This window comes from Giraffa tippelskirchi, chromosome 7 (assembly GCF_054371585.1).
Source record: "Giraffa tippelskirchi isolate mGirTip1 chromosome 7, T2T-mGirTip1v1.2.pri, whole genome shotgun sequence".
Taxonomy (NCBI): Eukaryota; Metazoa; Chordata; class Mammalia; order Artiodactyla; family Giraffidae; genus Giraffa; species Giraffa tippelskirchi.
Window position 1 is genome coordinate 66,089,481 of NC_137281.1, and position 24,143 is coordinate 66,113,623.

General features: G+C 55.1%; 3 protein-coding genes and 1 long non-coding RNA gene across 4 annotated transcripts in view; 1 reads left to right on the forward strand and 3 right to left on the reverse strand.

Moving 5' to 3' along the window:
* The window catches only part of LOC145514117 (uncharacterized), a 144,921-nt gene extending 122,577 nt beyond the window's left edge, over nt 1-22,344 (forward strand). Inside the window, exons 13-15 of the long non-coding RNA XR_014059836.1 lie at nt 7,372-7,483; nt 15,008-15,119; nt 19,306-22,344. This is a non-coding gene — a long non-coding RNA (uncharacterized LOC145514117). The remainder of the gene's footprint in view (nt 1-7,371; nt 7,484-15,007; nt 15,120-19,305) is intronic.
* LOC145514086 (uncharacterized) lies at nt 1,883-6,699 on the reverse strand. Its single transcript, XM_081511169.1, has 3 exons — nt 3,498-6,699; nt 2,786-3,098; nt 1,883-2,535 (listed from the first exon to the last, which is right to left on the reverse strand). The coding sequence occupies exons 1-3, from the start codon at nt 3,732-3,734 to the stop codon at nt 1,907-1,909; spliced, it is 1,179 nt and encodes a 392-aa protein (XP_081367295.1). The 5' UTR covers nt 3,735-6,699; the 3' UTR covers nt 1,883-1,906.
* Nucleotides 9,520-11,876, reverse strand: LOC145514088 (uncharacterized). The gene is made up of 3 exons (XM_081511172.1): nt 11,135-11,876; nt 10,423-10,735; nt 9,520-10,172 (listed from the first exon to the last, which is right to left on the reverse strand). Exons 1-3 carry the CDS (start codon nt 11,369-11,371, stop codon nt 9,544-9,546), a joined length of 1,179 nt encoding a protein of 392 aa, XP_081367298.1. The 5' UTR covers nt 11,372-11,876; the 3' UTR covers nt 9,520-9,543.
* On the reverse strand, nt 17,156-18,931 carry LOC145514099 (uncharacterized). The gene is made up of 3 exons (XM_081511188.1): nt 18,771-18,931; nt 18,059-18,371; nt 17,156-17,808 (listed from the first exon to the last, which is right to left on the reverse strand). Exons 1-3 carry the CDS (start codon nt 18,903-18,905, stop codon nt 17,180-17,182), a joined length of 1,077 nt encoding a protein of 358 aa, XP_081367314.1. The 5' UTR covers nt 18,906-18,931; the 3' UTR covers nt 17,156-17,179.
* Nucleotides 22,345-24,143: the final 1,799 nt, after the last annotated feature.

Sequence of the window (24,143 nt, forward strand, 5' to 3'; positions counted from 1 at the left end):
TGGATTCAGGAGATATCTCTTCGGGCCAGCTAGTAATTGTAGGATAAGCCTAATGAGTCTTCACAGGATGAAGAGAGTAACGTGCCAAGGTAGCAATCGATGTCCTCCTTCGAGAGGATGAAGCTGGTGCTCAGAGAAGGGGGGAACTTGGCCACAGCAAGGAGGTGTGCACCCAGACAGAACCCCCAGATCCGGCCATTTGAGCTCAGGGAGGCCAGTGGTGTGGCTTGTCCCTGTGGCAGGGGCCGAGGCACGCAGCCCACCCTGATTCCTGCGGGGGCCTGACTTGGGAAGTGCCATCTGGTAGCTTTGAGACTCACCAAACCAAATTGCACTGGAGAGAGGAAGGACACCTTCCTTCATCCACCCCCCACCCCCGCCGGATTCCCACATACCCTGACCCCATTCTCTGGATTTCGGAGCCATTTCCAGAGTCCCGCTCATATGACCTCATTCGAAGTGCGCTGTGGACGAGCTGCCATCTGCAGCTGCTACCACAGCAGCCAAGGGCTTTAGCTCCCGAGTACCTCCCTTCCTTTGGAACTTGGGGGCCCTCTACTCCCCACTTGCACACCACAGACCTTTGCTGAGGATTGTGGGGACCCTCACTCAGTTTGCAGCACGTTGTAGCCATCCCTGTCCTCTCAATGCCTCCCTTGCAACTCAGCTTGTGAGCTCCTTTGGAGCAGCGTGGCCCACCTGGCTGCAACGGAAGAGACACAGCTGACAGGGAAACAACAGCTTAGATCTGACAGCCGGAAAGCTCTGTCAAAAGGGACCTCCCTCATCACACCGTAGAGGCTGTAGGAGCCGCCAGGGTTTGGGAACCAGTGCTGGGGCCAAAATGACTCCACAGCTGTTTTCCTTCCTGGGGAGGGTTCTGGCTCCAGTGGGAATGGCTCAAGTCTCCTAAGGTTCTGAAAGCCCACTGTGTGCAGATTCACGGTACACAGAGAGGAGAAGGTGGAGTCCTGCCCTGGAGGTGGGCACAGCTCACGGATGAGCCAGGCAGGCAGGCAGGCAGGCAGGGCATGAGAACACCTGAGCTGCCTTCATGAGTGAATGGTGTGGGGGCAGAGGAAGAGAAGCCGGTCTGCTCCCTCATGTGGTGCCCAGGGCAGGTTGTCCCCAGAGGAAACCCTTACGACGGTGAGGACTATCACTGCTGTTTCCCAAGGGGTTCCGTCGGTGCGTGTCTTCCCCGGAGCGGTCAGGCCGTCTCTAAAGTACACTGGCCATGGGCATTGCCTCTCCTTGGAACTTCCCATGTGTTTCTCTTTTTTATGGAACAGTGATTTTTTAGAGGGGTTCTGGGCCACAAGGTTGTTGGGTCATTTTCTAGCCTTCTGTCGTGAAGAACGCTTTCCTGGGCGTTGGGGTGGTTTGTTGTTCCAGCTCCCTTTCTTGGCTTCTTTTGGGAGCTGGTGCAACAAGAGGAGCTCAGCCTCTGCCTTCTGGCTGAGATGTCACCCTTCAAACAGCAATGCCTGCCTGGAGATAATGATGGCATTTGCCAAAAGGGCTTCGTTTGGCACATGATATCTTGAAAGGACGTACACCGTCCTTTCAGCTATCAAAGGCTAGTTCAAATGACATACAAATGAAAACTCTCCAATGGAGTCTTACAGTAGGTGGAGAGTCCGAAAAAAACTCCTTCAGTCATTTCACTGAGAGTCATTGATTGGGGACACCAAGAATATAGGAAGGAATGCAGAAAGAAAAGATGAAATTGTGTTCAGGATCGGGGGGAGGGATGAACAGGGCGTGCTTGCCTTGAATCCAGGCTTTGTTGGGGGGTGGGGCATAAAGATCGAACGGGTCTGAAACTACAAATTGGGATGGTAACACAGTATCACCAGAGTTACACAACAGTGTTCCCAAATTGCAACAATGATGAAAAAGTTTACTAATCCCAACTTAACCAAGAGAAATACAGGAAACCATACACAAAATAAAACATCACCAGAAAGGTGGAAACAAACCAAATGCAAAGCAGTTCAGGGGAAAGGAACTCCATGTCCCCTGGGGGCAGACCGAGTTGCCGGCGTCCACGGTGAGCAGACAGGGATGGAGGCTGCAGAGCCGACCGCTCCCCTGGACGTGGTGTTTCCGGCAAGGGCTCTGGGTCTCTGCCCAGAGCGGGGGCTCGTTCTTCCTGCAGGGGCGAGTGAGTCATCGTCGGCGTCTGGGTGTTGCGCGGGAGCCAGGGCAGGCTCTCCCTGCCGAGGCGGTGACTCTTCCTCTGCCTCGGGTTCTCCTGCCAAAGCCCGAGCAGGTACAGGTGCACGTGGAGGTGGAGGTTCTGGCTGAGGGGGTGGGACATCAGTGCCTGGGGCTGGGGGCCCTGCAGGCACGGAGATCCGATCTGCCCGGTGTGCTGGCCAGTACCCAGCTGGCCTGGTGTCTCTGTGAGGGCAAGTCTCGGATCTCCATCTGGCCTCGGTGGATCCCTGGGTCCTGCACCTGGAGCCACCACCTCTGTAGGGACAGGTCTGGGAAGTAGAGCCTGGTTCCAGTTGGAGGCCAGTGCTAGAGCTGGGGGAGAAGCAAAGTTTGCCCACAGGCCAGCCTTGGCATGTGCGTATCCCGGGACAGAAAGCTTCCAAGAGATTCCCAAAGAATACCCAGGGTCGGATGTCTTTTGGGACTGAAGTGTGCAAGATGGGGGTGGGGGTGTGAGGCCAGCGCTTGCTGCAGGCCCAGCAGCATCTTTCGGGGACTCGTCCGTGTGTAGCTCAGCACCCCCTCCCCACACACTCCCGTGCACCAGCCCCAGCGTCCTCACCTCTGTGCTCTGGCGTGCTGGGCTCCAGGTCCTCCTGCTGCCTCAGAGGCCGGGGTTCTCGGGACTCTGGGTCGGAGCCGGGTGTGCTGAGCTCCGTGGCCGCCTCAGACTGGGCCGCCGGGTGTATCCTGGGTGGTGTCTCGGCAGCAGGCCTTCCCCGCCTCCGCTTCGCCCCCGGGGGGGCTGATGCCTCCGTGGGCACGCTCACCTGGAGCCTGCACTGGGCCTCACGGGCGGGGGGGTGGTGCTCCGACCCCTCCCTCCGGGAGGTGGACGGGGTGTCCCCGTCCTCGGCCTCATCACGTGGGAAGCTCTGCAACGACAGTGACCGTCAGCCAGCCGTGCTGGGAGTTTTCCGAGCTGGGCCTGGCCAGTGGAGCCGCTGCTTCTGCCTGCTCGAACTTCTCTTCCCAGAAGGGTCAGAGACGTGTGTCTGCTCAGATCCCCACCCGGGAGGAAAGAGACCCACCTGAGGGTGTGAGGTCAGCCTGGGCGGCCGGCGCTGCCCGCACTCTCCCCATCCCACCCAGCCTGCTCTCCCCTGGGGTGTGGACACAACTTGTCCGCAGGCTTCTGACCCCACATCCGCCTGGGCTTCCTTGAGGGAGACACACCCCGAGAAACCCGCATCCACACACACAGGCAAAGGACCCGGTGTTTCCGGGTGGCATGGGAGAGGTGGCCTGGCCCCGCCTGGGGCTCCCCGTGTTACCTTTCTGTTTCTCCGGGCAAAGGGCCAGAGGCCTCTCGGGGGTGCCCTGAGCCAACGTCGACAGGGTGCCCACGCACACTGCCTGTGAGCTCTCCTGAGGCCCCGGCCTCTGGGCAGGGGCAAACAGCAGAACATCCCGGCAGCAAGTGATCTGGCTGGGGGCTCCTCTCCGCTCTGGAGGCCTGGATACCCGGGTTGCGGGTTCTGTTGGGTTCTGTTGCCGGCAGGTGACATCATTTCCTGGGGTTCGTGCTGAGGTCCCTTCCCCAAAACTTCGCAAGGGAATCTCTGGGTTTCTGACTGCTCGACCACCCCCCTTAGGCCATGTGCAGGCACAGTGACAGCCACACAGCCCAGCCCACAGCCCTGGGGAGGCCTGGGTGCAGCCAGGGCCTGAGCTCCGAGGACCCCGCTGCTCTCAGACCAGGCTCCTTCTTCTCGTAAGTGGTGTGGCCCTGGACAAGCATATGCCCCTCAGGGTTTCCCCGGTCTCTCCATCTGCAGAGTGGGGGTCATTCTCCCATCTGTTTCCTAGGTCTGTCGGCCTACGAGCAGCTCCATGCCTTTCCACCTGGGGCTGATATCACGTGGAGCTTGTGCGCTGAGACTTCAGAAAGAAAGACTCCATCCAGGGCTGACACAGCACAGAATGGGGCAGAACGAGGCCTGGATGCGCCGTGGTACCCAGGAAAAGGCACTCCCCCTCCTGACTGTTTGGAGACCCCGCATGCAAGTTGGAGGACCGAAAGGAAGACTCGAAGGTCTCCCTCTCTGATAGAAAAGAGTAGCCAACTTTCTGGTCCTCTGTTTCCATTGAGATTCTGTTCAAGTGTCCCAGCTCGGCTTCTGCGGGTGGCTGAGCTTCTAATGGCTCCCTGCGTTCTTGTCTTTTCCTCTCCAAACCTTCCGTCCGTTTCCCCCTTCTGGGGTGGATGGGCGCTGTCATTGCTTCTACCTTCGAGACAGATTGATGAAAAGTCTGGACCATCGACTCCTTTCCTCTCTTTGGTTCCGTGTCTCTCTCTGGCTGTGTCCCTCTCTTTTCCTTTCTCGATTCAGTCTGTGTCTTCCTCTTTCTCTCTCGTGTGTGGATGGATGGATGCTAGGAATGCACATGTATATGATTAGATGAGGGTTATGTTTTAGGGATAGGTTAGAGGGAGAGAAAGGCTTTAGGTCGGAGTTGGTCATGGGGGAAGGGTCAAGGGTGGTGGTGGTGTTTCTTGGAATCTGAGTGCTGTGCATTCTTCGTCTCTTTCCATATGAACCCCTTCTCAGATACACCACTTGCAAGGAGTCTCTCATGTTCCGTTTCCTATCTTTTGCATTTGTGAATGCTTAGCTTCTCTGTTGTGAAGAGGTTCCATTGGATGGAAACCCATTGGTGTACTTGGTTTCCCTCTTTCCCTTACTTGAAGAGACCCATTTCTACCTCCGCCCAGCAAATGGCAAGGAGACTCTGATGTTAAGGAGCCTTTGACCTACGCTTCTTTCTAGCTATCTCATGACATCAGTCTTTAGGGTGAGGTTTTTCCCCGATATTGAGGTGGTGTGAGATCAAAACCAATAGCGTTCTTCAGATGTAGCTGTCTGGTTTTCCCATGGACATTGATTGAAGAGGCTTTCTTGTTCCCATTTGGATATTCTCCCCTTCTGTGTCAGAGATGAGTTGACCTTGGATGCCGGGGTTTGTTTCTGGACCCTCAACTTTATTCCATCGATCTGGATCTGTGTGTGTTGTTGTATTCCCAATAGCATACTGTCCTGCTGCTGCCGCTGCGGCTAAGTCACTTCAGTCGTGTCTGACTCTGCGCGACCCCATGGCCTGCAGCCTACCAGGCTCCTCCGTCCAGGGCATTTTCCAGGCAAGAGTACTGGAGTGGGTCGCCATCGCCTTCTCCGATACTCTCCTGAGGATCCTAGTTTGGTCGTCTAATTTCCTTTCACACAACCTTGGACGTCCGTATCGGGGCTTTTTCGTCGGATTGTATTGACAATTTAGGCTCTTTTCTGTTTCCGTAACCCCTTTTGCAATTCTTTGTTCGGTGCGAACATGCATTGGCATTTTGGGAGGAATAGCATCGAAGCTGTGGATTGCCTTGTGGGGCTGTGACATCATTTTCCCAATAGGAATTCTTTCAAGCCCTGAGCACAGCTTCTCTTTCCAGTGATTGGTGTGGGCTTGATCTTCTTTCTTCCATCTCTCGCCGTTTTGTGAGAACAGGTCCTTCCTTCCCTTCTGGGTTAGATGGACTCGTGGGTATCACTTCAGTGAATGGCATTGTCAGTGGGGGTGATAATTCCCTTCTCATTGGAAGACTTTGCTGTGAGTATTAGAAGTGCAAGTGATTTCTCTTCCCCTTCCTCCCTGTCCATCTCTCAGAGCCACCGGGAAACAGAGGCCTCATCCAGGGTCACACAGGCCTGAGGGAGTGCAACCAGACTGTTGTTTCTTCAGGCCCTCAGTGCTGGACATCATCCGGGATACTCTGTGTGTGTCTTCCTCAGTCTGGCGTCCCTTCAGACCTTTCCCTAGTTTTCACAGGCTTGTTGTGTTGGTGTTCTTTGTCTGTTTGGAGACACGTCCTTGAGAAGCTTTGTGTTTCCACTCATTCGTCTCGCGATGTATGACCTGTCTTTTGCTTTTGTAATGAGGTCTTTCCCACGGTAGATATCTTTGATTTTGCAAAGTCCACTGTATTCTCTGGGTTGTTTTGTGGACTGCCTTTTAGTTTTGTGTGTGAAGACTCAAAGCACGTGTCCGGTTTCTGCTCATTGTTCTTCTAGATTTGTGACAAGTTTTCATGGAAACTTTGTCTAGGGATAACTGGAAGTGAACTCGGTGTAAGGTGTCAAGTCTCCATCTCCATTCATGTCATGCCCTGCAGTTTCCAATTCCCTGTTCCTGAGTGGTTTTGGAGACCTTGTGGGAAGTTTGGTTGCATCGGAGTTTGCATTTCCACCTTGAGTAGATTCACACTGTTCTGCCCTCAGGGACACTGTCAAGGGGGAGTGAGGAGCAGCCTGCACTTGCAGCAGTGACCACACGGTGGGGCGAGTGCTGCTGTTCCCTCTGGGAGCCCCAGGCCACAGGCATCCCAGTGAGGAGCCAGCTCTGTGCTCAGCTGAAAGGAGTTAGTCTCTCAGGAGCCTCTGAGCCCTTGCCTTTGGATCACCCAGGGTGGGCATTTACTGTGACAGAAAAAAATTGCCCTGAATTCCATGGACGGAAGAGCCTGGCTGTGTAGAGTTCGTGAGTTGCCGTGAATCAGACACAACTGAGGACACAAAAACTCAATAGACTAAAAGACTTTTTGGGGGTGGGGGGAGTGAAAGGGGGTGATGTGGGGTTTTTTGTCTTATATAATAGCCAAGGGAAATCTAGTTTAAACCTAAATTCACATAGATGGGAAAGGTATAGCTCTCCGTCACCCTATTAAAAAAAAAAAAAAACGACTTAACTTTTCTGAAAGTTTATTTAGTAGCTTCCTTGAGCAGTTCATTGTGAAGCATTTTTTTTTTTTTTCTGTGACATTGGCCTCATTAAAAAGTACGGTTTGTGTTTACTGGATAATTTTGTTCATTGGTTTGTTAGGGAATCTTGGTAATATTTGAGTTTCCTGGGGAGCATGGTCACATGACCTGGCCCTGGCCAATCGGTGCGTTCCACCTCCCTGGCCACTGTGATTGGCTCCGGACTGGGGCAGTGCCCAATCGGGGCCCAGGGCCGGGCCTCACGTTGGAAGCCAGGGGAAGACGAGCTCTCGTCCTGCTGGGGTAGGGGAAGGGGTGGGGCCGGGGGAGGTCAGGCTCCAGCAGTGGGAGGGGCTTGAGGTCCGCCTGCGGCAGTTGGTGACCTTCCTGCTCCCCTCAGGGCAGAGCCGCCGGCCTGAGAATGAGGGCGCTGCTGAGCCCAGGGGCTGGGATGGCCCGTTGCTGCTGTGGTCCCAGAGCTCCACCCGAGACCTGAGGGAGGCCGTCTGCCCGTGAGTCCTCTCCCGCTTGTCTGTCAGCTTGTTTGAAGCATGCTGGGTTTTCTGCCCAGCTGGCTAAGGGGAGTCCCTGGAAATGCAAGGGTGTGGGTTTTGGCAGACTTCAGGGAAGACATGCCAGATGAGCCTGGGAGACTCCAGCTTAATCTGGATTCAGGAGATATCTCTTCGGGCCAGCTAGTAATTGTAGGATAAGCCTAATGAGTCTTCACAGGATGAAGAGAGTAACGTGCCAAGGTAGCAATCGATGTCCTCCTTCGAGAGGATGAAGCTGGTGCTCAGAGAAGGGGGGAACTTGGCCACAGCAAGGAGGTGTGCACCCAGACAGAACCCCCAGATCCGGCCATTTGAGCTCAGGGAGGCCAGTGGTGTGGCTTGTCCCTGTGGCAGGGGCCGAGGCACGCAGCCCACCCTGATTCCTGCGGGGGCCTGACTTGGGAAGTGCCATCTGGTAGCTTTGAGACTCACCAAACCAAATTGCACTGGAGAGAGGAAGGACACCTTCCTTCATCCACCCCCCACCCCCGCCGGATTCCCACATACCCTGACCCCATTCTCTGGATTTCGGAGCCATTTCCAGAGTCCCGCTCATATGACCTCATTCGAAGTGCGCTGTGGACGAGCTGCCATCTGCAGCTGCTACCACAGCAGCCAAGGGCTTTAGCTCCCGAGTACCTCCCTTCCTTTGGAACTTGGGGGCCCTCTACTCCCCACTTGCACACCACAGACCTTTGCTGAGGATTGTGGGGACCCTCACTCAGTTTGCAGCACGTTGTAGCCATCCCTGTCCTCTCAATGCCTCCCTTGCAACTCAGCTTGTGAGCTCCTTTGGAGCAGCGTGGCCCACCTGGCTGCAACGGAAGAGACACAGCTGACAGGGAAACAACAGCTTAGATCTGACAGCCGGAAAGCTCTGTCAAAAGGGACCTCCCTCATCACACCGTAGAGGCTGTAGGAGCCGCCAGGGTTTGGGAACCAGTGCTGGGGCCAAAATGACTCCACAGCTGTTTTCCTTCCTGGGGAGGGTTCTGGCTCCAGTGGGAATGGCTCAAGTCTCCTAAGGTTCTGAAAGCCCACTGTGTGCAGATTCACGGTACACAGAGAGGAGAAGGTGGAGTCCTGCCCTGGAGGTGGGCACAGCTCACGGATGAGCCAGGCAGGCAGGCAGGCAGGCAGGGCATGAGAACACCTGAGCTGCCTTCATGAGTGAATGGTGTGGGGGCAGAGGAAGAGAAGCCGGTCTGCTCCCTCATGTGGTGCCCAGGGCAGGTTGTCCCCAGAGGAAACCCTTACGACGGTGAGGACTATCACTGCTGTTTCCCAAGGGGTTCCGTCGGTGCGTGTCTTCCCCGGAGCGGTCAGGCCGTCTCTAAAGTACACTGGCCATGGGCATTGCCTCTCCTTGGAACTTCCCATGTGTTTCTCTTTTTTATGGAACAGTGATTTTTTAGAGGGGTTCTGGGCCACAAGGTTGTTGGGTCATTTTCTAGCCTTCTGTCGTGAAGAACGCTTTCCTGGGCGTTGGGGTGGTTTGTTGTTCCAGCTCCCTTTCTTGGCTTCTTTTGGGAGCTGGTGCAACAAGAGGAGCTCAGCCTCTGCCTTCTGGCTGAGATGTCACCCTTCAAACAGCAATGCCTGCCTGGAGATAATGATGGCATTTGCCAAAAGGGCTTCGTTTGGCACATGATATCTTGAAAGGACGTACACCGTCCTTTCAGCTATCAAAGGCTAGTTCAAATGACATACAAATGAAAACTCTCCAATGGAGTCTTACAGTAGGTGGAGAGTCCGAAAAAAACTCCTTCAGTCATTTCACTGAGAGTCATTGATTGGGGACACCAAGAATATAGGAAGGAATGCAGAAAGAAAAGATGAAATTGTGTTCAGGATCGGGGGGAGGGATGAACAGGGCGTGCTTGCCTTGAATCCAGGCTTTGTTGGGGGGTGGGGCATAAAGATCGAACGGGTCTGAAACTACAAATTGGGATGGTAACACAGTATCACCAGAGTTACACAACAGTGTTCCCAAATTGCAACAATGATGAAAAAGTTTACTAATCCCAACTTAACCAAGAGAAATACAGGAAACCATACACAAAATAAAACATCACCAGAAAGGTGGAAACAAACCAAATGCAAAGCAGTTCAGGGGAAAGGAACTCCATGTCCCCTGGGGGCAGACCGAGTTGCCGGCGTCCACGGTGAGCAGACAGGGATGGAGGCTGCAGAGCCGACCGCTCCCCTGGACGTGGTGTTTCCGGCAAGGGCTCTGGGTCTCTGCCCAGAGCGGGGGCTCGTTCTTCCTGCAGGGGCGAGTGAGTCATCGTCGGCGTCTGGGTGTTGCGCGGGAGCCAGGGCAGGCTCTCCCTGCCGAGGCGGTGACTCTTCCTCTGCCTCGGGTTCTCCTGCCAAAGCCCGAGCAGGTACAGGTGCACGTGGAGGTGGAGGTTCTGGCTGAGGGGGTGGGACATCAGTGCCTGGGGCTGGGGGCCCTGCAGGCACGGAGATCCGATCTGCCCGGTGTGCTGGCCAGTACCCAGCTGGCCTGGTGTCTCTGTGAGGGCAAGTCTCGGATCTCCATCTGGCCTCGGTGGATCCCTGGGTCCTGCACCTGGAGCCACCACCTCTGTAGGGACAGGTCTGGGAAGTAGAGCCTGGTTCCAGTTGGAGGCCAGTGCTAGAGCTGGGGGAGAAGCAAAGTTTGCCCACAGGCCAGCCTTGGCATGTGCGTATCCCGGGACAGAAAGCTTCCAAGAGATTCCCAAAGAATACCCAGGGTCGGATGTCTTTTGGGACTGAAGTGTGCAAGATGGGGGTGGGGGTGTGAGGCCAGCGCTTGCTGCAGGCCCAGCAGCATCTTTCGGGGACTCGTCCGTGTGTAGCTCAGCACCCCCTCCCCACACACTCCCGTGCACCAGCCCCAGCGTCCTCACCTCTGTGCTCTGGCGTGCTGGGCTCCAGGTCCTCCTGCTGCCTCAGAGGCCGGGGTTCTCGGGACTCTGGGTCGGAGCCGGGTGTGCTGAGCTCCGTGGCCGCCTCAGACTGGGCCGCCGGGTGTATCCTGGGTGGTGTCTCGGCAGCAGGCCTTCCCCGCCTCCGCTTCGCCCCCGGGGGGGCTGATGCCTCCGTGGGCACGCTCACCTGGAGCCTGCACTGGGCCTCACGGGCGGGGGGGTGGTGCTCCGACCCCTCCCTCCGGGAGGTGGACGGGGTGTCCCCGTCCTCGGCCTCATCACGTGGGAAGCTCTGCAACGACAGTGACCGTCAGCCAGCCGTGCTGGGAGTTTTCCGAGCTGGGCCTGGCCAGTGGAGCCGCTGCTTCTGCCTGCTCGAACTTCTCTTCCCAGAAGGGTCAGAGACGTGTGTCTGCTCAGATCCCCACCCGGGAGGAAAGAGACCCACCTGAGGGTGTGAGGTCAGCCTGGGCGGCCGGCGCTGCCCGCACTCTCCCCATCCCACCCAGCCTGCTCTCCCCTGGGGTGTGGACACAACTTGTCCGCAGGCTTCTGACCCCACATCCGCCTGGGCTTCCTTGAGGGAGACACACCCCGAGAAACCCGCATCCACACACACAGGCAAAGGACCCGGTGTTTCCGGGTGGCATGGGAGAGGTGGCCTGGCCCCGCCTGGGGCTCCCCGTGTTACCTTTCTGTTTCTCCGGGCAAAGGGCCAGAGGCCTCTCGGGGGTGCCCTGAGCCAACGTCGACAGGGTGCCCACGCACACTGCCTGTGAGCTCTCCTGAGGCCCCGGCCTCTGGGCAGGGGCAAACAGCAGAACATCCCGGCAGCAAGTGATCTGGCTGGGGGCTCCTCTCCGCTCTGGAGGCCTGGATACCCGGGTTGCGGGTTCTGTTGGGTTCTGTTGCCGGCAGGTGACATCATTTCCTGGGGTTCGTGCTGAGGTCCCTTCCCCAAAACTTCGCAAGGGAATCTCTGGGTTTCTGACTGCTCGACCACCCCCCTTAGGCCATGTGCAGGCACAGTGACAGCCACACAGCCCAGCCCACAGCCCTGGGGAGGCCTGGGTGCAGCCAGGGCCTGAGCTCCGAGGACCCCGCTGCTCTCAGACCAGGCTCCTTCTTCTCGTAAGTGGTGTGGCCCTGGACAAGCATATGCCCCTCAGGGTTTCCCCGGTCTCTCCATCTGCAGAGTGGGGGTCATTCTCCCATCTGTTTCCTAGGTCTGTCGGCCTACGAGCAGCTCCATGCCTTTCCACCTGGGGCTGATATCACGTGGAGCTTGTGCGCTGAGACTTCAGAAAGAAAGACTCCATCCAGGGCTGACACAGCACAGAATGGGGCAGAACGAGGCCTGGATGCGCCGTGGTACCCAGGAAAAGGCACTCCCCCTCCTGACTGTTTGGAGACCCCGCATGCAAGTTGGAGGACCGAAAGGAAGACTCGAAGGTCTCCCTCTCTGATAGAAAAGAGTAGCCAACTTTCTGGTCCTCTGTTTCCATTGAGATTCTGTTCAAGTGTCCCAGCTCGGCTTCTGCGGGTGGCTGAGCTTCTAATGGCTCCCTGCGTTCTTGTCTTTTCCTCTCCAAACCTTCCGTCCGTTTCCCCCTTCTGGGGTGGATGGGCGCTGTCATTGCTTCTACCTTCGAGACAGATTGATGAAAAGTCTGGACCATCGACTCCTTTCCTCTCTTTGGTTCCGTGTCTCTCTCTGGCTGTGTCCCTCTCTTTTCCTTTCTCGATTCAGTCTGTGTCTTCCTCTTTCTCTCTCGTGTGTGGATGGATGGATGCTAGGAATGCACATGTATATGATTAGATGAGGGTTATGTTTTAGGGATAGGTTAGAGGGAGAGAAAGGCTTTAGGTCGGAGTTGGTCATGGGGGAAGGGTCAAGGGTGGTGGTGGTGTTTCTTGGAATCTGAGTGCTGTGCATTCTTCGTCTCTTTCCATATGAACCCCTTCTCAGATACACCACTTGCAAGGAGTCTCTCATGTTCCGTTTCCTATCTTTTGCATTTGTGAATGCTTAGCTTCTCTGTTGTGAAGAGGTTCCATTGGATGGAAACCCATTGGTGTACTTGGTTTCCCTCTTTCCCTTACTTGAAGAGACCCATTTCTACCTCCGCCCAGCAAATGGCAAGGAGACTCTGATGTTAAGGAGCCTTTGACCTACGCTTCTTTCTAGCTATCTCATGACATCAGTCTTTAGGGTGAGGTTTTTCCCCGATATTGAGGTGGTGTGAGATCAAAACCAATAGCGTTCTTCAGATGTAGCTGTCTGGTTTTCCCATGGACATTGATTGAAGAGGCTTTCTTGTTCCCATTTGGATATTCTCCCCTTCTGTGTCAGAGATGAGTTGACCTTGGATGCCGGGGTTTGTTTCTGGACCCTCAACTTTATTCCATCGATCTGGATCTGTGTGTGTTGTTGTATTCCCAATAGCATACTGTCCTGCTGCTGCCGCTGCGGCTAAGTCACTTCAGTCGTGTCTGACTCTGCGCGACCCCATGGCCTGCAGCCTACCAGGCTCCTCCGTCCAGGGCATTTTCCAGGCAAGAGTACTGGAGTGGGTCGCCATCGCCTTCTCCGATACTCTCCTGAGGATCCTAGTTTGGTCGTCTAATTTCCTTTCACACAACCTTGGACGTCCGTATCGGGGCTTTTTCGTCGGATTGTATTGACAATTTAGGCTCTTTTCTGTTTCCGTAACCCCTTTTGCAATTCTTTGTTCGGTGCGAACATGCATTGGCATTTTGGGAGGAATAGCATCGAAGCTGTGGATTGCCTTGTGGGGCTGTGACATCATTTTCCCAATAGGAATTCTTTCAAGCCCTGAGCACAGCTTCTCTTTCCAGTGATTGGTGTGGGCTTGATCTTCTTTCTTCCATCTCTCGCCGTTTTGTGAGAACAGGTCCTTCCTTCCCTTCTGGGTTAGATGGACTCGTGGGTATCACTTCAGTGAATGGCATTGTCAGTGGGGGTGATAATTCCCTTCTCATTGGAAGACTTTGCTGTGAGTATTAGAAGTGCAAGTGATTTCTCTTCCCCTTCCTCCCTGTCCATCTCTCAGAGCCACCGGGAAACAGAGGCCTCATCCAGGGTCACACAGGCCTGAGGGAGTGCAACCAGACTGTTGTTTCTTCAGGCCCTCAGTGCTGGACATCATCCGGGATACTCTGTGTGTGTCTTCCTCAGTCTGGCGTCCCTTCAGACCTTTCCCTAGTTTTCACAGGCTTGTTGTGTTGGTGTTCTTTGTCTGTTTGGAGACACGTCCTTGAGAAGCTTTGTGTTTCCACTCATTCGTCTCGCGATGTATGACCTGTCTTTTGCTTTTGTAATGAGGTCTTTCCCACGGTAGATATCTTTGATTTTGCAAAGTCCACTGTATTCTCTGGGTTGTTTTGTGGACTGCCTTTTAGTTTTGTGTGTGAAGACTCAAAGCACGTGTCCGGTTTCTGCTCATTGTTCTTCTAGATTTGTGACAAGTTTTCATGGAAACTTTGTCTAGGGATAACTGGAAGTGAACTCGGTGTAAGGTGTCAAGTCTCCATCTCCATTCATGTCATGCCCTGCAGTTTCCAATTCCCTGTTCCTGAGTGGTTTTGGAGACCTTGTGGGAAGTTTGGTTGCATCGGAGTTTGCATTTCCACCTTGAGTAGATTCACACTGTTCTGCCCTCAGGGACACTGTCAAGGGGGAGTGAGGAGCAGCCTGCACTTGCAGCAGTGACCACACGGTGGGGCGAGTGCTGCTGTCCCCTCTGGGAGCCCCAGGCCACAGGCATCCCAGTGAGGAGCCAGCTCTGTGCTCAGCTGAAAGGAGTTATTCTCTCAGGAGCCTCTGAGCCCTTGCCTTTGGATCACCCAGGGTGGGCATTTACTGTGACAGAAAAAAATTGCCCTGAATTCCATGGACGGAAGAGCCTGGCTGTGTAGAGTTCGTGAGTTGCCGTGAATCAGACACAACTGAGGACACAAAAACTCAATAGACTAAAACACTTTTTGGGGTTGGGGGGAGTGAAAGGGGGTGATGTGGGGTTTTTTGTCTTATATAATAGCCAAGGGAAATCTAGTTTAAACCTAAATTCACATAGATGGGAAAGGTATAGCTCTCCGTCACCCTATTAAAAAAAAAAAAAAAAAGACTTAACTTTTCTGAAAGTTTATTTAGTAGCTTCCTTGAGCAGTTCATTGTGAAGCATTTTTTTTTTTTCTGTGACATTGGCCTCATTAAAAAGTACGGTTTGCGTTTACTGGATAATTTTGTTCATTGGTTTGTTAGGGAATCTTGGTAATATTTGAGTTTCCTGGGGAGCATGGTCACATGACCTGGCCCTGGCCAATCGGTGCGTTCCACCTCCCTGGCCACTGTGATTGGCTCCGGACTGGGGCAGTGCCCAATCGGGGCCCAGGGCCGGGCCTCACGTTGGAAGCCAGGGGAAGACGAGCTCTCGTCCTGCTGGGGTAGGGGAAGGGGTGGGGCCGGGGGAGGTCAGGCTCCAGCAGTGGGAGGGGCTTGAGGTCCGCCTGCGGCAGTTGGTGACCTTCCTGCTCCCCTCAGGGCAGAGCCGCCGGCCTGAGAATGAGGGCGCTGCTGAGCCCAGGGGCTGGGATGGCCCGTTGCTGCTGTGGTCCCAGAGCTCCACCCGAGACCTGAGGGAGGCCGTCTGCCCGTGAGTCCTCTCCCGCTTGTCTGTCAGCTTGTTTGAAGCATGCTGGGTTTTCTGCCCAGCTGGCTAAGGGGAGTCCCTGGAAATGCAAGGGTGTGGGTTTTGGCAGACTTCAGGGAAGACATGCCAGATGAGCCTGGGAGACTCCAGCTTAATCTGGATTCAGGAGATATCTCTTCGGGCCAGCTAGTAATTGTAGGATAAGCCTAATGAGTCTTCACAGGATGAAGAGAGTAACGTGCCAAGGTAGCAATCGATGTCCTCCTTCGAGAGGATGAAGCTGGTGCTCAGAGAAGGGGGGAACTTGGCCACAGCAAGGAGGTGTGCACCCAGACAGAACCCCCAGATCCGGCCATTTGAGCTCAGGGAGGCCACTGGTGTGGCTTGTCCCTGTGGCAGGGGCCGAGGCACGCAGCCCACCCTGATTCCTGCGTGGGCCTGACTTGGGAAGTGCCATCTGGTAGCTTTGAGACTCACCAAACCAAATTGCACTGGAGAGAGGAAGGACACCTTCCTTCATCCACCCCCCACCCCCGCCGGATTCCCACATACCCTGACCCCATTCTCTGGATTTCGGAGCCATTTCCAGAGTCCCGCTCATATGACCTCATTCGAAGTGCGCTGTGGACGAGCTGCCATCTGCAGCTGCTACCACAGCAGCCAAGGGCTTTAGCTCCCGAGTACCTCCCTTCCTTTGGAACTTGGGGGCCCTCTACTCCCCACTTGCACACCACAGACCTTTGCTGAGGATTGTGGGGACCCTCACTCAGTTTGCAGCACGTTGTAGCCATCCCTGTCCTCTCAATACCTCCCTTGCAACTCAGCTTGTGAGCTCCTTTGGAGCAGCGTGGCCCACCTGGCTGCAACGGAAGAGACACAGCTGACAGGGAAACAACAGCTTAGATCTGACAGCCGGAAAGCTCTGTCAAAAGGGACCTCCCTCATCACACCGTAGAGGCTGTAGGAGCCGCCAGGGTTTGGGAACCAGTGCTGGGGCCAAAATGACTCCACAGCTGTTTTCCTTCCTGGGGAGGGTTCTGGCTCCAGTGGGAATGGCTCAAGTCTCCTAAGGTTCTGAAAGCCCACTGTGTGCAGATTCACGGTACACAGAGAGGAGAAGGTGGAGTCCTGCCCTGGAGGTGGGCACAGCTCACGGATGAGCCAGGCAGGCAGGCAGGCAGGCAGGGCATGAGAACACCTGAGCTGCCTTCATGAGTGAATGGTGTGGGGGCAGAGGAAGAGAAGCCGGTCTGCTCCCTCATGTGGTGCCCAGGGCAGGTTGTCCCCAGAGGAAACCCTTACGACGGTGAGGACTATCACTGCTGTTTCCCAAGGGGTTCCGTCGGTGCGTGTCTTCCCCGGAGCGGTCAGGCCGTCTCTAAAGTACACTGGCCATGGGCATTGCCTCTCCTTGGAACTTCCCATGTGTTTCTCTTTTTTATGGAACAGTGATTTTTTAGAGGGGTTCTGGGCCACAAGGTTGTTGGGTCATTTTCTAGCCTTCTGTCGTGAAGAACGCTTTCCTGGGCGTTGGGGTGGTTTGTTGTTCCAGCTCCCTTTCTTGGCTTCTTTTGGGAGCTGGTGCAACAAGAGGAGCTCAGCCTCTGCCTTCTGGCTGAGATGTCACCCTTCAAACAGCAATGCCTGCCTGGAGATAATGATGGCATTTGCCAAAAGGGCTTCGTTTGGCACATGATATCTTGAAAGGACGTACACCGTCCTTTCAGCTATCAAAGGCTAGTTCAAATGACATACAAATGAGAACTCTCCAATGGAGTCTTACAGTAGGTGGAGAGTCCGAAAAAAACTCCTTCAGTCATTTCACTGAGAGTCATTGATTGGGGACACCAAGAATATAGGAAGGAATGCAGAAAGAAAAGATGAAATTGTGTTCAGGATCGGGGGGAGGGATGAACAGGGCGTGCTTGCCTTGAATCCAGGCTTTGTTGGGGGGTGGGGCATAAAGATCGAACGGGTCTGAAACTACAAATTGGGATGGTAACACAGTATCACCAGAGTTACACAACAGTGTTCCCAAATTGCAACAATGATGAAAAAGTTTACTAATCCCAACTTAACCAAGAGAAATACAGGAAACCATACACAAAATAAAACATCACCAGAAAGGTGGAAACAAACCAAATGCAAAGCAGTTCAGGGGAAAGGAACTCCATGTCCCCTGGGGGCAGACCGAGTTGCCGGCGTCCACGGTGAGCAGACAGGGATGGAGGCTGCAGAGCCGACCGCTCCCCTGGACGTGGTGTTTCCGGCAAGGGCTCTGGGTCTCTGCCCAGAGCGGGGGCTCGTTCTTCCTGCAGGGGCGAGTGAGTCATCGTCGGCGTCTGGGTGTTGCGCGGGAGCCAGGGCAGGCTCTCCCTGCCGAGGCGGTGACTCTTCCTCTGCCTCGGGTTCTCCTGCCAAAGCCCGAGCAGGTACAGGTGCACGTGGAGGTGGAGGTTCTGGCTGAGGGGGTGGGACATCAGTGCCTGGGGCTGGGGGCCCTGCAGGCACGGAGATCCGATCTGCCCGGTGTGCTGGCCAGTACCCAGCTGGCCTGGTGTCTCTGTGAGGGCAAGTCTCGGATCTCCATCTGGCCTCGGTGGATCCCTGGGTCCTGCACCTGGAGCCACCACCTCTGTAGGGACAGGTCTGGGAAGTAGAGCCTGGTTCCAGTTGGAGGCCAGTGCTAGAGCTGGGGGAGAAGCAAAGTTTGCCCACAGGCCAGCCTTGGCATGTGCGTATCCCGGGACAGAAAGCTTCCAAGAGATTCCCAAAGAATACCCAGGGTCGGATGTCTTTTGGGACTGAAGTGTGCAAGATGGGGGTGGGGGTGTGAGGCCAGCGCTTGCTGCAGGCCCAGCAGCATCTTTCGGGGACTCGTCCGTGTGTAGCTCAGCACCCCCTCCCCACACACTCCCGTGCACCAGCCCCAGCGTCCTCACCTCTGTGCTCTGGCGTGCTGGGCTCCAGGTCCTCCTGCTGCCTCAGAGGCCGGGGTTCTCGGGACTCTGGGTCGGAGCCGGGTGTGCTGAGCTCCGTGGCCGCCTCAGACTGGGCCGCCGGGTGTATCCTGGGTGGTGTCTCGGCAGCAGGCCTTCCCCGCCTCCGCTTCGCCCCCGGTGGGGCTGATGCCTCCGTGGGCACGCTCACCTGGAGCCTGCACTGGGCCTCACGGGCGGGGGGGTGGTGCTCCGACCCCTCCCTCCGGGAGGTGGACGGGGTGTCCCCGTCCTCGGCCTCATCACGTGGGAAGCTCTGCAACGACAGTGACCGTCAGCCAGCCGTGCTGGGAGTTTTCCGAGCTGGGCCTGTCCAGTGGAGCCGCTGCTTCTGCCTGCTCGAACTTCTCTTCCCAGAAGGGTCAGAGACGTGTGTCTGCTCAGATCCCCACCCGGGAGGAAAGAGACCCACCTGAGGGTGTGAGGTCAGCCTGGGCGGCCGGCGCTGCCCGCACTCTCCCCATCCCACCCAGCCTGCTCTCCCCTGGGGTGTGGACACAACTTGTCCGCAGGCTTCTGACCCCACATCCGCCTGGGCTTCCTTGAGGGAGACACACCCCGAGAAACCCGCATCCACACACACAGGCAAAGGACCCGGTATTTCCGGGTGGCATGGGAGAGGTGGCCTGGCCCCGCCTGGGGCTCCCCGTGTTACCTTTCTGTTTCTCCGGGCAAAGGGCCAGAGGCCTCTCGGGGGTGCCCTGAGCCAACGTCGACAGGGTGCCCACGCACACTGCCTGTGAGCTCTCCTGAGGCCCCGGCCTCTGGGCAGGGGCAAACAGCAGAACATCCTGGCAGCAAGTGATCTGGCTGGGGGCTCCTCTCCGCTCTGGAGGCCTGGATACCCGGGTTGCGGGTTCTGTTGGGTTCTGTTGCCGGCAGGTGACATCATTTCCTGGGGTTCGTGCTGAGGTCCCTTCCCCAAAACTTCGCAAGGGAATCTCTGGGTTTCTGACTGCTCGACCACCCCCCTTAGGCCATGTGCAGGCACAGTGACAGCCACACAGCCCAGCCCACAGCCCTGGGGAGGCCTGGGTGCAGCCAGGGCCTGAGCTCTGAGGACCCCGCTGCTCTCAGACCAGGCTCCTTCTTCTCGTAAGTGGTGTGGCCCTGGACAAGCATATGCCCCTCAGGGTTTCCCCGGTCTCTCCATCTGCAGAGTGGGGGTCATTCTCCCATCTGTTTCCTAGGTCTGTCGGCCTACGAGCAGCTCCATGCCTTTCCACCTGGGGCTGATATCACGTGGAGCTTGTGCGCTGAGACTTCAGAAAGAAAGACTCCATCCAGGGCTGACACAGCACAGAATGGGGCAGAACGAGGCCTGGATGCGCCGTGGTACCGAGGAAAAGGCACTCCCCCTCCTGACTGTTTGGAGACCCCGCATGCAAGTTGGAGGACCGAAAGGAAGACTCGAAGGTCTCCCTCTCTGATAGAAAAGAGTAGCCAACTTTCTGGTCCTCTGTTTCCATTGAGATTCTGTTCAAGTGTCCCAGCTCGGCTTCTGCGGGTGGCTGAGCTTCTAATGGCTCCCTGCGTTCTTGTCTTTTCCTCTCCAAACCTTCCGTCCGTTTCCCCCTTCTGGGGTGGATGGGCGCTGTCATTGCTTCTACCTTCGAGACAGATTGATGAAAAGTCTGGACCATCGACTCCTTTCCTCTCTTTGGTTCCGTGTCTCTCTCTGGCTGTGTCCCTCTCTTTTCCTTTCTCGATTCAGTCTGTGTCTTCCTCTTTCTCTCTCGTGTGTGGATGGATGGATGCTAGGAATGCACATGTATATGATTAGATGAGGGTTATGTTTTAGGGATAGGTTAGAGGGAGAGAAAGGCTTTAGGTCGGAGTTGGTCATGGGGGAAGGGTCAAGGGTGGTGGTGGTGTTTCTTGGAATCTGAGTGCTGTGCATTCTTCGTCTCTTTCCATATGAACCCCTTCTCAGATACACCACTTGCAAGGAGTCTCTCATGTTCCGTTTCCTATCTTTTGCATTTGTGAATGCTTAGCTTCTCTGTTGTGAAGAGGTTCCATTGGATGGAAACCCATTGGTGTACTTGGTTTCCCTCTTTCCCTTACTTGAAGAGACCCATTTCTACCTCCGCCCAGCAAATGGCAAGGAGACTCTGATGTTAAGGAGCCTTTGACCTACGCTTCTTTCTAGCTATCTCATGACATCAGTCTTTAGGGTGAGGTTTTTCCCCGATATTGAGGTGGTGTGAGATCAAAACCAATAGCGTTCTTCAGATGTAGCTGTCTGGTTTTCCCATGGACATTGATTGAAGAGGCTTTCTTGTTCCCATTTGGATATTCTCCCCTTCTGTGTCAGAGATGAGTTGACCTTGGATGCCGGGGTTTGTTTCTGGACCCTCAACTTTATTCCATCGATCTGGATCTGTGTGTGTTGTTGTATTCCCAATAGCATACTGTCCTGCTGCTGCCGCTGCGGCTAAGTCACTTCAGTCGTGTCTGACTCTGCGCGACCCCATGGCCTGCAGCCTACCAGGCTCCTCCGTCCAGGGCATTTTCCAGGCAAGAGTACTGGAGTGGGTCGCCATCGCCTTCTCCGATACTCTCCTGAGGATCCTAGTTTGGTCGTCTAATTTCCTTTCACACAACCTTGGACGTCCGTATCGGGGCTTTTTCGTCGGATTGTATTGACAATTTAGGCTCTTTTCTGTTTCCGTAACCCCTTTTGCAATTCTTTGTTCGGTGCGAACATGCATTGGCATTTTGGGAGGAATAGCATCGAAGCTGTGGATTGCCTTGTGGGGCTGTGACATCATTTTCCCAATAGGAATTCTTTCAAGCCCTGAGCACAGCTTCTCTTTCCAGTGATTGGTGTGGGCTTGATCTTCTTTCTTCCATCTCTCGCCGTTTTGTGAGAACAGGTCCTTCCTTCCCTTCTGGGTTAGATGGACTCGTGGGTATCACTTCAGTGAATGGCATTGTCAGTGGGGGTGATAATTCCCTTCTCATTGGAAGACTTTGCTGTGAGTATTAGAAGTGCAAGTGATTTCTCTTCCCCTTCCTCCCTGTCCATCTCTCAGAGCCACCGGGAAACAGAGGCCTCATCCAGGGTCACACAGGCCTGAGGGAGTGCAACCAGACTGTTGTTTCTTCAGGCCCTCAGTGCTGGACATCATCCGGGATACTCTGTGTGTGTCTTCCTCAGTCTGGCGTCCCTTCAGACCTTTCCCTAGTTTTCACAGGCTTGTTGTGTTGGTGTTCTTTGTCTGTTTGGAGACACGTCCTTGAGAAGCTTTGTGTTTCCACTCATTCGTCTCGCGATGTATGACCTGTCTTTTGCTTTTGTAATGAGGTCTTTCCCACGGTAGATATCTTTGATTTTGCAAAGTCCACTGTATTCTCTGGGTTGTTTTGTGGACTGCCTTTTAGTTTTGTGTGTGAAGACTCAAAGCACGTGTCCGGTTTCTGCTCATTGTTCTTCTAGATTTGTGACAAGTTTTCATGGAAACTTTGTCTAGGGATAACTGGAAGTGAACTCGGTGTAAGGTGTCAAGTCTCCATCTCCATTCATGTCATGCCCTGCAGTTTCCAATTCCCTGTTCCTGAGTGGTTTTGGAGACCTTGTGGGAAGTTTGGTTGCATCGGAGTTTGCATTTCCACCTTGAGTAGATTCACACTGTTCTGCCCTCAGGGACACTGTCAAGGGGGAGTGAGGAGCAGCCTGCACTTGCAGCAGTGACCACACGGTGGGGCGAGTGCTGCTGTTCCCTCTGGGAGCCCCAGGCCACAGGCATCCCAGTGAGGAGCCAGCTCTGTGCTCAGCTGAAAGGAGTTAGTCTCTCAGGAGCCTCTGAGCCCTTGCCTTTGGATCACCCAGGGTGGGCATTTACTGTGACAGAAAAAAATTGCCCTGAATTCCATGGACGGAAGAGCCTGGCTGTGTAGAGTTCGTGAGTTGCCGTGAATCAGACACAACTGAGGACACAAAAACTCAATAGACTAAAAGACTTTTTGGGGGTGGGGGGAGTGAAAGGGGGTGATGTGGGGTTTTTTGTCTTATATAATAGCCAAGGGAAATCTAGTTTAAACCTAAATTCACATAGATGGGAAAGGTATAGCTCTCCGTCACCCTATTAAAAAAAAAAAAAAAAACGACTTAACTTTTCTGAAAGTTTATTTAGTAGCTTCCTTGAGCAGTTCATTGTGAAGCATTTTTTTTTTTTTTTCTGTGACATTGGCCTCATTAAAAAGTACGGTTTGCGTTTACTGGATAATTTTGTTCATTGGTTTGTTAGGGAATCTTGGTAATATTTGAGTTTCCTGGGGAGCATGGTCACATGACCTGGCCCTGGCCAATCGGTGCGTTCCACCTCCCTGGCCACTGTGATTGGCTCCGGACTGGGGCAGTGCCCAATCGGGGCCCAGGGCCGGGCCTCACGTTGGAAGCCAGGGGAAGACGAGCTCTCGTCCTGCTGGGGTAGGGGAAGGGGTGGGGCCGGGGGAGGTCAGGCTCCAGCAGTGGGAGGGGCTTGAGGTCCGCCTGCTGCAGTTGGTGACCTTCCTGCTCCCCTCAGGGCAGAGCCGCCGGCCTGAGAATGAGGGCGCTGCTGAGCCCAGGGGCTGGGATGGCCCGTTGCTGCTGTGGTCCCAGAGCTCCACCCGAGACCTGAGGGAGGCCGTCTGCCCATGAGTCCTCTCCCGCTTGTCTGTCAGCTTGTTTGAAGCATGCTGGGTTTTCTGCCCAGCTGGCTAAGGGGAGTCCCTGGAAATGCAAGGGTGTGGGTTTTGGCAGACTTCAGGGAAGACATGCCAGATGAGCCTGGGAGACTCCAGCTTAATCTGGATTCAGGAGATATCTCTTCGAGCCAGCTAGTAATTGTAGGATAAGCCTAATGAGTCTTCACAGGATGAAGAGAGTAACGTGCCAAGGTAGCAATCGATGTCCTCCTTCGAGAGGATGAAGCTGGTGCTCAGAGAAGGGGGGAACTTGGCCACAGCAAGGAGGTGTGCACCCAGACAAACCCCCAGATCCGGCCATTTGAGCTCAGGGAGGCCACTGGTGTGGCTTGTCCCTGTGGCAGGGGCCGAGGCACGCAGCCCACCCTGATTCCTGCGGGGGCCTGACTTGGGAAGTGCCATCTGGTAGCTTTGAGACTCACCAAACCAAATTGCACTGGAGAGAGGAAGGACACCTTCCTTCATCCACCCCCCACCCCCGCCGGATTCCCACATACCCTGACCCCATTCTCTGGATTTCGGAGCCATTTCCAGAGTCCCGCTCATATGACCTCATTCGAAGTGCGCTGTGGACGAGCTGCCATCTGCAGCTGCTACCACAGCAGCCAAGGGCTTTAGCTCCCGAGTACCTCCCTTCCTTTGGAACTTGGGGGCCCTCTACTCCCCACTTGCACGCCACAGACCTTTGCTGAGGATTGTGGGGACCCTCACTCAGTTTGCAGCACGTTGTAGCCATCCCTGTCCTCTCAATACCTCCCTTGCAACTCAGCTTGTGAGCTCCTTTGGAGCAGCGTGGCCCACCTGGCTGCAACGGAAGAGACACAGCTGACAGGGAAACAACAGCTTAGATCTGACAGCCGGAAAGCTCTGTCAAAAGGGACCTCCCTCTTCACACCGTAGAGGCTGTAGGAGCCGCCAGGGTTTGGGAACCAGTGCTGGGGCCAAAATGACTCCACAGCTGTTTTCCTTCCTGGGGAGGGTTCTGGCTCCAGTGGGAATGGCTCAAGTCTCCTAAGGTTCTGAAAGCCCACTGTGTGCAGATTCACGGTACACAGAGAGGAGAAGGTGGAGTCCTGCCCTGGAGGTGGGCACAGCTCACGGATGAGCCAGGCAGGCAGGCAGGCAGGCAGGGCATGAGAACACCTGAGCTGCCTTCATGAGTGAATGGTGTGGGGGCAGAGGAAGAGAAGCCGGTCTGCTCCCTCATGTGGTGCCCAGGGCAGGTTGTCCCCAGAGGAAACCCTTACGACGGTGAGGACTATCACTGCTGTTTCCCAAGGGGTTCCGTCGGTGCGTGTCTTCCCCGGAGCGGTCAGGCCGTCTCTAAAGTACA